We start from the raw sequence: 14,102 nt of genomic DNA, 5'->3' as shown, positions 1-14,102 counted from the left end.
GCCCCCCCCTAATACACACACACACACACTCATTCTGGTAGATTGGTCCATTCTAATTATCTCCTGGCGTTTATGGAGAGGGCTGATTAGAAGCTGTCAGTGTGACTGATGACGACATGCCATGTTATTCCCCAGAGGGGGCCAGAGAGACCGAGAGGAAGGCTGGTCACAGCTGTGGTCCCCGCTACTTCTCTGGCCTCGTTTCTTTCCAGTTGGTTTCTAGTTGCTCTGTTTCTTGTCAGTGGGCTCCACTAACAGCAGCCTTATTGTTTGTGTCTGTAGGTAAACCAGTGATGATCATAACGGAGTTCATGGAAAACGGATCCCTGGACACTTTCCTCAAGGTGAGTCGCGGCTTAGCTGGGAGGAACATGGCGGACGACATTTCCTGTGCAAGGTTCGGAGGGCCACGGTCTGTTACAAGGCTCATGTGGAAAATAGTCCCAGCTTTTGAGGCTCTTCTTTTTAAACATATTCGTGACTGAAATTGGTTTCATCTCAAGCTGGAGAATTCAATCTATAATGAGATTTTTTTTTTTTTTACTTGTTTTGAGCCACATTTTCATACGCAGTCACCACATTACAATTTAAAAGATACAGTTAATGAAATCTAAAAAAACAATGTTTGTTTGTGTGCACGTAGCTAGGACAGACACATGTGACCATTTTCACATATAAAAAGGAAAACTCTTCCCTTAGTTGCACAGTGTGCGCCAGACAGATAATTGCCATTGATTAATTATACACGGTTACAGTGATAGTGGGTGAATTTTAGTGGATTTTTTTCTTCTAGGTCCGCATGAGGTAAATAAGTGACAATCACATGGTGTTTAGCGGCAAGAATTTATTATATGCATTACTCAGTGAGATTAATGTGCATATATGGTCATACATACACATGCGATGTCCCGAACCGTGTTCTTTAGTTGTTTTGATACAGAACGTGGCAGAAACATTTAGAGGATGCATAGCCTCCCCACGTGTTTTTTTTCCTTTTGTTTTTCAGTCTTCATTGATCCCCTAGGGGAAATTAAATATACAGCTTTTTACACACATACACCACGCCTGAATACACACAGCCACGTGAGGTCCTATACATGCCTATGGGTGCATGTCGAGGTGAGTGGGGCTGACTGGCTAAAGCGAGCCCTGAGTGTGTTGGGGGGGGGTGGTGCTTTGCTCAAGAGCACCTGGCAGTGCCCAGGGGAACTGACATCTCTCAGGTACCAGTCCCACTCCTACTTTTGGTCAGTACGCGACGACGCGCCCCGGTCCCAACCCAACTCCCTATGGACCCCTCCTATAGGTCTCTGAAATGCACTTAGGGTCCACATCCAGGGCGAACCAACGGCAGACTGCTGATAAAGGCCAATAAAGCACCAGAAGTGATTGTTTTTAGCAACATTTGCTCTGTGTGGGGATACAGAATGAACAGTTCATTTCAAGTGTAACACCACAAAAGGGAATTAAAAAAAAAGGCTAAAGAGTTTTACGGGAAACAGAGTAATCATGGAATAATCGAGAATACAGGCCACCAATATTTCTAGAGACTTCTATTATGCTGATCAAGTCTCTAAAATCATCTCAGTATAGAGACTGTTTACAAGAAAATTATAAAAAAAATTTTTAGATTTAGCTGGGAACACAGAGTTTAAATCCATGCCAGTGTTGTAAAATGAAGTCTTTTGAAGCCGATTTTAGTCAAGGTTATTGCTGAATCCCTTGTCAGTGAACAGATCTTTAAAAATCGAACGGAGTCTGTGAGCATGGCTTTATTGAGATCGGCATTATGACCGGAGTTAGCAGAGCCTGTCACTCAATACATCATTACAGGAATTGATGTTGAAAACCCCATCCTCGGAAACATATCATAAGCCTGCAGACATACCAAATCTAGATGTACTTTCTCAAAATGAATTAAAATGCCAATTATAACCAGAAAAGTATGGATCTTTATTTAATTGCAATTGTGGAAGGCAAGCATAAAATGTTGTAAATGTGGTTAAACGTGTGATTCATTAATACTGTTCATATAAAATATGTGCCAGTGAAGTAGCAGTATTGCTTCGGCTGAGGAGCCTTGAACTGGACCCCCATCCCCCCGATGAATCGCTTTTTGCAGCCCTGGTGTGTCTCACATTAAAAGACCCCTGATTCATATTCAAAGTTGTTTGTCAGCCTGTAAAATCACTGCAGTGCTCCAGAGCCATTAAGCCGGTGATGATGGGCCCGTCACTAAATAGACACCAATCCCATCAGCGATGCTGAAGCAAAATGAAATGAAATCTGACGGATGCCAGAATAGCCTGAACACACACACACACACACACACACACAAAATCACACATACGCACATACATGCATGTTGTGTGTATGCACTGAGGGTCATAAAGAGTGTCCGCAGTGGCTCAATATAATTATGGAATTTTATGGGTTTTACAACTCATCCGTGCTCCTGGCATCCATATGTGTCTTTAATTATGCTGACCATCTATTAAGCAGTCGTCCCTCGGAAATAACAAAACCACTGCTGTCGGTTTCCTCTCTCTGCTCTCCTTCTTTCTACCTAGAGTAGCCTTTCTCTCCTTTCCCTTGGCGTGTTTAAGTGTTTCCTTTTAGTTTTTTTGGTAAAAACTAAAAACCTAAGCAATGTGGAAGAATACGCCAAAAAGTCTCATTTTTCCATTGTCACCTTTGTCATCAGTCTACTTCATCTCCTCGTGCAACCACTGTGCCTTGCGTTTGTCTCCTCTCTCTCTCTTTCCCTGCCGTGCCCACCCGTCCTCCTTCCTGGAAATGCTATGTGGTGGGCAGATTGATAGAGGAAGTCTGTAGGTTTGTTAGACAGTCCAATCAATCAGCATCTCACAAAACCCCCGGCTAATTAACTTACTCTGCAGCTGCCGAGGGAGTGAGAGAGAGAGAGAGAGAGAGAGAGAGAGAGAGGGAGGAGGGGGGGTGTGCACAGATGTAGAAAGATGAAGGAAGATAGATAGACAGATGGAGACCGAGTCAAAGTAATACTGAGTTCTCTCTCATGGAGACAGTGACTAAGGACACACAGCGATGGATGGCGAGAACAAAGAGACAGAGGGGAGGAGAGATGAACCAAAGGACAGAGAGGGTGACTGATAACACGGATGGCTTTTTAACGGGGACCGTTGGTCCAGGGCAGAAATAATTGGCAGAGGAAGGTGAGCTGGACCACCATCGATCACCAGGCTCTGGTCTCTCTGCCAAAGACAGCTCAAATCTGAAAAAACTGTGAGCTCTGCACGCACACACGACCAGTGTTAGACAGGAAAGTTCTGTCTGCCCTGTCAGATCCAATCCCCTGCAAGTAGTCTTTCTTTCTTGTCTTTTTTTGGTGATCTCCACTGATCCCTGGGCGGAGAAATTCATCTTTTGCTTGCCACCCTCCAGAGAGAGGTCAAAGCGTAGGGTTAGCAAGAGCTGGCAGGGATTCAGAGTCTCTGAATCACTTCAGAAGCACTGTCATTACAGATAAATCCTGGCTTACACCTTCACTTCCAGCTGAGCGTGTTGAAGACTTTACCCTGATCACTATGACCACCATCACTAATGTCAGCATTTACACTCATGTGCTGTGCATTCATTCACCTTTCTCCTTGTCTCACCCTCCAGAAACACGACGGCCAGTTCACGGTGATCCAGCTGGTGGGCATGCTGCGCGGCATCGCCTCAGGTATGAAGTACCTGTCAGACATGAGCTACGTCCACCGAGACCTGGCAGCTCGAAACATCCTGGTCAACAGCAACCTGGTGTGTAAGGTGTCCGACTTTGGCCTGAGTCGAGTTCTGGAGGACGACCCGGAGGCGGCCTACACCACAAGGGTAAGACACGCTTTCATGTTCTGCAGCTGTCATAAGCAAATGGTATTTCCAGTTACAGTCCCCCCACCCACTGACCTATTCATCATTAGATTCAGTCCAAAACCAAACTTAAAACATAAACCCTAAGATATTCAGTTCTAATCCAAAACGTGGTTGACCCGAATAGACCCAAAGACGAAGAGCAAATACATGTAATCTGTCCCTGTACTTCCCAATCCACACTCTCCGTCTCATCTTTTAGGAATGAAAACTTCTAAATTTTTTCTCCTGATACACCTGATCAGAGCTGATAGGAAGTCCAGTTGGATCCACTCAGTTATCTCCATTCACACAAACACTAAATGCACAACAGGTGCTTTCAATTTGGAATGGAACCTCCCAAAACAAATTCTGGTAATCTCCTCTGACATCGGGGGTTCACAGTGAACCAATTATACTGGTCTCGATTCCCACAGTAAACAAAGCAAGCACTTCAAACATATGTGGGAAAAGTTGATCACTGCAGTGCACGGCCTCCCATTTCAATATGGCCACTTTATAATGATGCATGAAAACACATTGTTTAGGAAACAAACTACGTCGTTTGTTTTCCAGAATAGAGATAGGAGATTATAACTGTCCAGGGCTGGATATGTAAAGTACACTACCACACGAGAAAGCTGCAGTCTCAGGAGTGGCAAGAGGGCGCTTGCTACTTTAAGTATATACAGTAGGGAAAAAAGTATTTGATCCCCTGCTGATTTTGTAGCATTTGCCCACTGACAAAGAAAGGATCAGTCTATAATTTTAATGGTAGATTCATTTGAACAGTGAGAGACAGAATAATCCAAAAAAATGCATGTCAAAAATGTTGATTTCAAAAATTGATTTGCATTTTAATGAGGGAAATAAGTATTTGACTCCCTCTCAATCAGAAAGATTTCTGGCTCCCAGGTGTCTTTTAAACAGATAACGAGCTGAGATTAGGAGCACACTCTTAAAGGGAGTGCTGTCCACAGAAACAATCAATCAGTCATATACCAAACACTCCAACAAGACCAAAGAGCTCTCCAAGGATGTCAGGGACAAGATTGTAGATCTACACAAGTCTGGAATGAGCTACAAGAAAAGCTCTTGGTGAGAAGGTGACAACAGCTGGTGCGATTATTCGCAAATGGAAGAAACACCAAAGAACTGTCACTCTCCCTCGGCCTGGGGCTCCATGCAAGAGCTCACCTCGTGGAGTTGAACAGTGAGGAATCAGCCCAGAACTACACGGGAGGATCTTGTCAATGAACTCAAGGCAGCTGGGACCATAGTCAAAAAAGATTGGTAACACACTACGCGTGAAGGATGAAAATCCTGCAGCCATCGCCAAGGTCCCCTACTCCAGAAAGCAACATACATGCCATTGAAGTTTGCCATGAACATCTGAATTTTTCAAGAGGAAACTGGGTGAAAAGGTGTTGTGGTCAGATGGACCAAATGGAGCTCTGTCATCAACTCAACTTGTGGTGTTTGGAGGAGAGAGGAATCGCCTAGACCCCGAGAACATACCACCCCACCGTCAAACATGGAGGTGGAAACATTATGCTTTGGGGTGTGTTTTTCTGCAACAGGACAGGACATCTTCACCGCATCAAAGGGACGATGGACAGGGCCGTGTACTGTCAAATCTTGGGTGAGAACCTCCTTCCCTCACCAGGGCATTGTGGGTTGGGATGGTATTCCACATGACAATGACCCAAAACACACGCCAGGCAACAAAGGAATGAACCCAAGAAGAGCACATTAAGGTCCTGGAGGGGCCTAGCCAGTCTCCAGATTAATCCATAGAAAATCTGTGGAGGGAGCTGAAGGTTCCAGTTGCCAAACGTCAGCCTTGAAACCTTAATGAATGGAGTAAGAGGAGTGGGACAAAATCCCTCTGAGATGTGTCAAACTGGGAAACTACAGGAAACGTCTGACCTCTGTGATTGCCAACAAGGGTTTCCACCAAGTACTAAGTCATGTTGCAGAGGGGTCAAATACTTATTTCCCTCAATAAAATGCAAGTCAATTTATAAAATTTTTGACATGCTTTTTTCTGGATTTTGTTGTTGTTATTCGGTCTCTCACAGTTCAAATAAATCTATCCTTAAAATTATAGACTGTTCATTTCTTTGTCAGTGGGCAAATGTACAAAATCAGCAGGTGATCAAATACTTTTTTCCCTCACTGTATATTGTGTAATATCGATGATACAACGGACGTCACACCTGTGGCAATACAGCGGGACCCTCACCCCATAAGAGTGTATATCATTTGGACAACTCTGGCCCGGTGTCTGGTCTCAGTTACAACAGTAAGCACTGAGGGGACCTGTAATGACTTATACATACTGTAAGGCTCTAAACACGTGTAACACAGTTAAAGTTTTGACACACACATGACACGTACACAAAGTGCTATACACTGTTCACAAAATGAAATGCACACACGGGGCACAAACTTCATGTTTTGCCATATATAGTCAAATTAAAGAAGTCTCGGGTACCATCCCCATCCTCTCACAGAGCACAGAGAGAATGGAGCAAGCCAAACGTCAGTGTCTCAAACCACTGCGGAGTAACTCCTCTAAAATGCCCACGAGGAGATGGCATTATTCATATTCATAGGAAGTGTTGGGGATGTTATTTTTAATATGGCATTAGCATTGCCCTGGGAGGAATGTATCAGCCGCTGACTGCTCTATTGCAATCACATCCCCCCCCACCACCACTGATGTCAGGAGACCTAGATGGAGAGCTGCAGGCATGAGATGGGGGGTGAGAGGAGGATGAGAGAGGGAGAGACCGAGGCGGAGATTGGGAAGAGGCAGAGAGAGAGAGAGAGAGAGAGAGAGAGGGAGAGAGGGAGAGAGAAGTAGATATCAAAATGAGACTGAGATCGAGGGACGCTTAGAGAGAAAGAGAGGGAGAGAGCAGAAGGGAAGGCAGGGGAAGGATCCAGAGAGAGCAGTTAAAAGAGAAAAAAGAGGATGGGGTAGGGGTGGTGAAAACAAAAGTACAGTGCCGAGTGACTTGGCAGCTTTGTCTTTTATTTGACTTTGTCCAAGCAGAGATGGTGCTAGGTGGTGCGGAGGCAGCATGTTAAAAAGCTGAACCGAGCCCTATAGAGGTACGGCGTGTGTGTGTGTGTGTGTGTGTGTGTGTTAGACAGAGCACCCGAGAGACAGAGAGAGAGAGGGTAGGGGTGTGTTACTGCCTATTGTGTCTATACAGTGGGCTTTATGGAATCCTTTTGATCTGTGCATCAACAACAAAGGCCAGAGCAGCATGCAAGAAGATGAAAAAAAGATGGCGTAAGTGTGAGAAAATAGACACGGGGGTAAAAGTAACCTCTGATGCGAGCAGATTAGAGAGGAGTGCTTTGTTAAACTGAAGTGTAATCTCACCTGCTCTGCAGTGTTTCCAACACAGAACGACTAATTTGTGGCGGTGCGCCACACAATCAACACCGACCGCCACGCATTGCGTTTTGTCATTAATTTTTTTTTTTTAATACTATTTAAAACATGCAGAGTATTCGTTCAGCTGCATTTTCTTCCCCTGCTCTCCCCCGTCCCTCTGTCACCACACACACACACACAGACACACAGACACACACACAGCCCCTCCCCTCCATGCACGCAGCGTCTGTCTCCATGAAAACAAGAGAAGACGGCTAGCAGTTAATGAAAGGTTTATATCTCGTGAACACCTTTACACAATCACTGTGAATACAGTGTTGTCAGTGTGTTAACGTAGTCCTGACCCCACATAGCAAACAAGCGATTGCGCCTGCTTTAGGAAGTTAACTAGTCACAACTTTGCTGTAAAAGGCAGTTGGGTTGTCAAGGTCAAAACACTACAGCAGCTGTGAATCAAATAAACTTATTATAAATAGTGTTATGTCATTTTTTTTACTTCTACGCTGAATGTTTGCTGCTTCAATCCAGTAATAGTATTTTCCACGACTGAAAAAGGCCCGTGTTGAGATGAGGTCCCGCCTGAACCAGAGGTATCAGTCTGAAACAGAGATCAACAGTCAACCAGTGTAATTACTTCTACTTATATATCAGGCTTTAACCAGTGCTGCTCAAGCAGAAAGACGGGTCAGAGAGAAAGAGATAGATTTGTTAGGCATTAAAGAAAGTAGGAGACGAGGACAGCATCCAACAGCGTGTCCTCCTCAATTTTTGATACTTGACTGTTAAAAAATAAGTACCCGCCCCCATACAGTACATATTTACACCATTACAGACAGGGTAAAACACAGGTGGACATATTCAGTATGCCGTAATGTGTTGACTGTGTGGTGAACTATCTCCAGGGAGGAAAGATCCCCATCAGGTGGACGGCTCCAGAGGCCATCGCTTACAGGAAGTTCACCTCAGCCAGCGATGTGTGGAGTTACGGCATCGTCATGTGGGAGGTGATTTCATACGGAGAGAGACCCTACTGGGAGATGTCCAACCAGGACGTGAGTCACAAACACATGCATCATGTCTCAGTTACAGTGACCGAGACTGTGAGAATGACTTGTCCTGGAGATTTGGATTTCCCTCTCTTGCATTGATCCCAGAACCGGTTATTTTACCCCATCTCCCCACAGGTGATCAAAGCAATAGATGAGGGCTACCGTCTTCCCGCTCCTATGGACTGTCCTGTGGTGTTGCACCAGCTCATGTTGGACTGCTGGGAGAAGGGACGCAGTGACAGGCCAAAGTTTGGACAGATTGTCACAATCCTGGACAAGCTGATCAGAAACCCAGCCAGCCTCAGAGAGCTCGCCAACAGCTCAGCATGGTACTGAGCTCTGACACACACCCATATACTAGGCCTGACATATTTGGATTAGGTTATACTGTTGGACGTTACACATAGAAGAAGACGTAGAAGACATAATCAATGCTTTAGATTTACATTGTAAATCTACTTTGTCAGTACTGAAAATTGTGCAAAGTAAAACATGTCATTGTGGTTTTGGTAAAATTATATTCTTATCTTTTCTCAGCAAAGTCACATTTGTCAGTGAAAAGGTATGAATATAGGGTTGTGGGTTGGCATATCCTTAGTCTCCCAGTCTACATTTAGACTCTCTTCCTTCCCAGTTCACACACATCCGTAGAATTTTATTAATTTTACATTTTACATTACATTTAGCTGATGTTCAGACTAGCATAAGAGAAGATGTTTCCGTCCCTTTCAAAGATAACAGAAGACACTCTCAACAAAGAAAATAAATCAGACAACAGAAGCTCAAAAGCACTACTAACAAAGGCCTACACACACTGTAGACACGAAGAACAACAGTACCAGAATGAAGAGCATATAGACAATGTCTTGGCCTTAACTGGAGCATATGCAACAAGTACAGATATACAGTAAGAGCAGATGCAATTAGTCCCACAAGGTATCTACTGAGTGGGAAAATGCAAATGATTAACACAGAGATCATTCACAAGAACTTCTAGCAATAGGAAGCAAACCAACAAGTCAAACGGTCCGACAAGTAAAGCCATGTTTGCTAGCGAGGAGGGGGTGACTCACTAATCATGCTTACCCACTAAAAGGTAGGTTAAGTTTAGGGTTTATGTTTTGTTTGTGTTTTACAGGGGATTTGAGTCTGTCATGCGGTGGTTGTTGTCTGTCCCAGTGCAGATAGAGCACCCTGAATGAGCATTAACCAGCTGCTCCAGAAGCCTGCTGACACGTCTTATTTTATACAATAAATGCCCTAACGAGAGTTAGACTGAAGTACAGCTCCAGGGATAAATGATGGACCTCAGCACCAGTCAGAAACTTATAAAGCCACTCAACAGGACAACATAGACCTTTTTCCCGGCAGACATGTTGACGTGTCATATAGGAAAAGCACAGATGTATTCAAAACCATTAATGATGGCTGCATTCCACTTAAGAGAGACCCTGATATTGTGCATGCTGACTCATTAAAAAGGCCATCGTTAAGGTTATCAATTTCAGCTGTGCTTTTCCTACTATGACGAGTCAAAATGGCTGCCGTTAAAAAGGCCTATTTCATTGAGTTGCGAGTGTGCTTTGTATCCCAGCAGGGAGGACCTGTCCACCCCAGAGCTCAGTGTGAGCACAGTGGATGAGTGGTTGGAGGCCATCAAGATGGGCCAGTATAAGGAGAACTTTTCCAGTGCTGGATATGTCAGCTTGGACTCAATCCTCTACATCAGTGTCAGGTACAAACGGCTGGTGACTCAACCCAGTGAAATGAAGCACTCAAAAGGTCAATATTGTCAGTAAAAGACATAATATATTCCACTTGAGTGTCATTTGAAAGTATAAAAAAGGGATTTACTCAAGTGTCTTGGACATGAAACCTCAGCAGCTGCTTGCCATTTAAGGGACTATGTAGATTTCCTTATCTAAAAGTGGTATTAATGAATGCTGTTGAAATATTTTTGCATTTTCTTTCTGTCATCCTTGTAGTGAATTGTCCAAGATGGGTGTGAGTCTTGCCGGCCACCAGAAGAAGATTTTGTCCAGTGTGCAGAACCTGCAGACCCAGGGGACGCACGTCCAAGTATAACAGTTTTCACATAAACACACAGTGAGACAGAGCCAAAATGGATGCTCCTGTGAAGAGTTTCCCCAGCGAAATGGAAGTTGTAATGGAAACTCTGTGCTCGGGCCTCCATTGATCTTAAGACACGCTGAGATGGAGACAACATGGACGCTTGACTCCTTCACCTTCTCGCAGTTTCACCCTTCTTCCCATCCCCGATGGGCACTACCGGCTTTAGCACTCAGAGTCCCGGCGCCACCGCCACCGCTGTGGAGCGACAGAGAGACGCACGACCAACAACAAGGCCACATCTACAGCATCCCGGACCATTTCACACCATATCAGCTCAGCAAAAGAAGAAAAGCATATTAACAAAACAAAAAAGACAAAAAAACAAAACAAATTAGAATATAATTATCATCACTGTCTGTGAGGTGTAGAGTTGTTGTTTTTTTTCCGTCATTCTGTTTCCGTTTTGCGTTTTCACCTCGAAGAGTTTAAAAAGGATCAGAAGATATGTATATGTGTAGATATATGTTTATATGGGCTACGTGTCCCGCAACCGTAGAGATGGACCTAACGTTTGTAATGGTGGTGAGGTTTGTATCGCTCAAACTTAATGGGAGTTATTACCTAGTACACGTATGGCCCTTTCCAGTGCTCTCTGTGTACAGAGAGCCAGTGAGTGAGCCCAGATTCTGAATGACATGAATGTGTGGGGGGGGACAAGGGGAACAGAAAACCGGACCTTTAGAGCTAGAGAGGGATAAAGACTTTGCTACCCTCGTGTAGAATGGACAAGAGATTCGTTTAAATAGTGTATTGACCAGGACAAGGGCTTCCCTAGAGACGGCTCTCAGACCCACTTCCATAGCAACTAGACCCAGTGCACCTTCGCTAGTCCGCTTGCACTTGTGATGTAACCGAGTGCAAAGAAACCGCAAAAAACTGCTTACGCTGCAGTTAGCACAGATACATTTTTTTACTCTTCCATAACTGACTGTCTATTCCCAACAACATTGTCTATCCAGCTGTTACAGTATGATGTTGTTGGGAATATTTCAGCCCAGAACGTTTGCCTTCCCATGTTTCAGGTGTGTTATAGTGTTTAATGTGTTGGGCGAAGGGGACGCCAAGGTCTTCATTGAGTTGCCACTGTTAAGAACGCGTTCCTTGTTTTTCCAGTGTTGGGCCATGTACAGTAACCTTGAAATGTTCATCTGGGCAACATACCACCGATCCTACTATACTCTGTCCTGTCATCAGTTCGTATGGCTGGATGATAACACAAGGGCAGTCCCGGTTATGAGAGTTCTTTGTTCAAATAGTCTGCTTGATGATAGGGAGCATTGGAAAGAACCCTTTTTTCATCAAGATGAAATATTAGCAGTGTGCCGCCACCAAGCGAGAGTAGAGCTGGGGAATATAGAAAATAGCAAATCTAATATTTTTGACCAAATACACCAATGCCGATATTGCGACGATATTGTAGGCTTGCTAATTGGTGCTTTCACAAAATATTTAGACAATGAAGGTTTTGATAAATAGTCTTCCGTAACGTGGATACAATGACTAAGTAGGTAAAGGCAAATAATAGAACAGCTGGAACAGACTGGTACGTTCAGAAAATGACATCACTTTACTGTAATGCAGCCTTTAAAACCAGGAAAAGACAACACTTTTCTTATATTACGATATCCAAAATGTAAGACGATATCTAGTCTCAGTAATATTGATATATTACCCAGCCCTACAAGTTGTGTGTCTTGAATTGTCTCACTAACTTGTTATCAGTCATGCCAATCTATTTCAAGCATCCCGAGTTTCAAACCAATACTGATGAGGTACATTTACAAAACAATGTTTACAGCAAAAAGCAAATGAATTGGTTTGTTGTTTTTTTCTCTATCAGAGGGAAATTGCTGCTTATCACATTAAATGCAAGCTTAGATATGATGGGACCCTCTTTGCGTGCACTGCATTAATGGCACTAAACCTGCTTTAGTGTCTTCCCAGACTTGGTTTTAATATATGTGGTACTCTACAGGACCAACAGTGGCATAAAGTACAGTATATATGACTGTATCATAGTGTAAAAATTGTACAGTGTTGATTTCCAATGTTAGAATGTTTGTAATGATAATGATGATGATGATGACTATGATGTACTTTTATTGTGAAAAAGAGATTTCTGAAGTACTCGTTCAGGGGCGGGTCACGCAGGAGGAAAGGGAAGGGAGGTGATTTGTTGGTCTGAACAAAGGAATGTAGCATGGTGCGAAGCTCCAGCTTTGATTGACAGGTGACAGTGACTGCAGTTTCTACCATAGTGTTAGAATGAGTAGAATGGACTTTCCCTATTGACACACTGGCTTTATTTGCATAACTCTCTTAAACAGTAATTACATGCACTTTTTAAGCGTGTGTCCGCCTACATAACAGCTTGTAAAATGCTTGTTTGGGTGAGGTAGGGATGGAAGTAGGGAGGTTGAGATATGAGACGTCCTCAGATCAAATTTCTATCCACAGACATAACAAACTGAACATTCGCTAAACCCCTCCACCCTTGCACAAATTGTCCAGTCATAGCTTAGCAACGGTAACTAGGCACGGCAGACCTGTCAATCTTTGCATTTCTCTGCGCGCTTAGGCAATTTGCACGACGTAAGAGTGTTCCTCAGCATTTAAAGAGTTTGGAGGGTGGGGGGATCTTTTTCAGCCTTTCTGAAACCCAAAATATAAATGCAAAAGTGGAAGGAAGGGATTACACATGGTGTTTGCGTCCGTGTGTTAGATTCTTTGGTGGATTTGGGGAAGTTTACACCCGAGCAACACCTGCCAAATTACCCAAAGTACCGTTTCTTTTGCGCTAACACACTGTTTAGTCCTCATACTAAAAGCCTTTTCTTTTGTAATATTGAAAGTGAGCCATGTTGTTTGAAAATCCAAGAATGGGCCCTTTTAAACCCTTTTACAGGCTTCTAGTTTTAAAACAAGGGAGCTGGAAACATTAAAACGTCAGCCCGGGTCAGTGTTTTCAACCAACTCATGGAGTCAGCTCCTAAAATAGGCCAGTGACAGCTGTCCGTTTAGCCAGAAAAAAAGATGTTTGGTTGAAATGAGAAGTCTACCTCTGTCTGAAATCAAGGACCCGGTGTTTTAAAGATGACTACACAATTTGATGGTAAATCCGAAAATGCCACTCTAACTGTAAAGTATATTATGTGCCATTCTAGGACAGAAAGCTTGACGTAAAGCTAGGCGTAGCAACAGTACCACATGATCAGAGGTCAAATTGCGAGGCAGGGTGCAGAGCTTACTGCAGGCAGAGAGGCACAGCACAGCGCAGGCATACGTCGCCATTGAAAGGTCAGCAGCAACGGGGTCAAAGTTGAAATAATTTGAACTTTTAGCGCAGCGGCAAATTTGAGCACCACGCCAAGGGTGGCGCTTCCTCCGAGTTATCTTCTCTCCCCGTAGGCCTTCACCGCAGATCATGCGTAGGCGGCTTTAGTGAACAGTCCATTTCTGTCCTATGGTTTCAGATGACAATACAAACTACGAACAAACTAAATGTTAGTACATTCTACTCTTGCTAACTCTATGATTTCACTCTAGCGGACTAAACTTGACCGCTGGCCTTTTAGATGCCTTATTTACTGAGATATTGTTCCTTTTTGTTGACCAATAGAGGTGATATTGAGAGT

At 43.8% G+C, this 14,102-nt stretch overlaps 1 protein-coding gene across 2 annotated transcripts in view; it reads left to right on the top strand.

The window, feature by feature from the left end:
- Positions 1 to 13,876, top strand: part of epha4b (eph receptor A4b) — a 103,231-nt gene extending 89,355 nt beyond the window's left edge. The window contains exons 14-19 of one of the 2 annotated variants that reach the window (XM_032531062.1): positions 283 to 344; positions 3,646 to 3,855; positions 8,188 to 8,337; positions 8,470 to 8,663; positions 9,929 to 10,069; positions 10,320 to 13,876. In XM_032531062.1, coding sequence (XP_032386953.1) covers positions 283 to 344; positions 3,646 to 3,855; positions 8,188 to 8,337; positions 8,470 to 8,663; positions 9,929 to 10,069; positions 10,320 to 10,419 — 857 coding nt within the window. In that variant the 3' untranslated portion in view covers positions 10,420 to 13,876. The remainder of the gene's footprint in view (positions 1 to 282; positions 345 to 3,645; positions 3,856 to 8,187; positions 8,338 to 8,469; positions 8,664 to 9,928; positions 10,070 to 10,319) is intronic. The other variant, XM_032531063.1, reaches the window with a different exon arrangement.
- Positions 13,877 to 14,102: the final 226 nt, after the last annotated feature.

The sequence above is a fragment of the Etheostoma spectabile genome, chromosome 12 (assembly GCF_008692095.1).
Source record: "Etheostoma spectabile isolate EspeVRDwgs_2016 chromosome 12, UIUC_Espe_1.0, whole genome shotgun sequence".
NCBI classification, from domain to species: Eukaryota; Metazoa; Chordata; class Actinopteri; order Perciformes; family Percidae; genus Etheostoma; species Etheostoma spectabile.
This window is presented reverse-complemented; position numbering and strand designations above follow the sequence as displayed.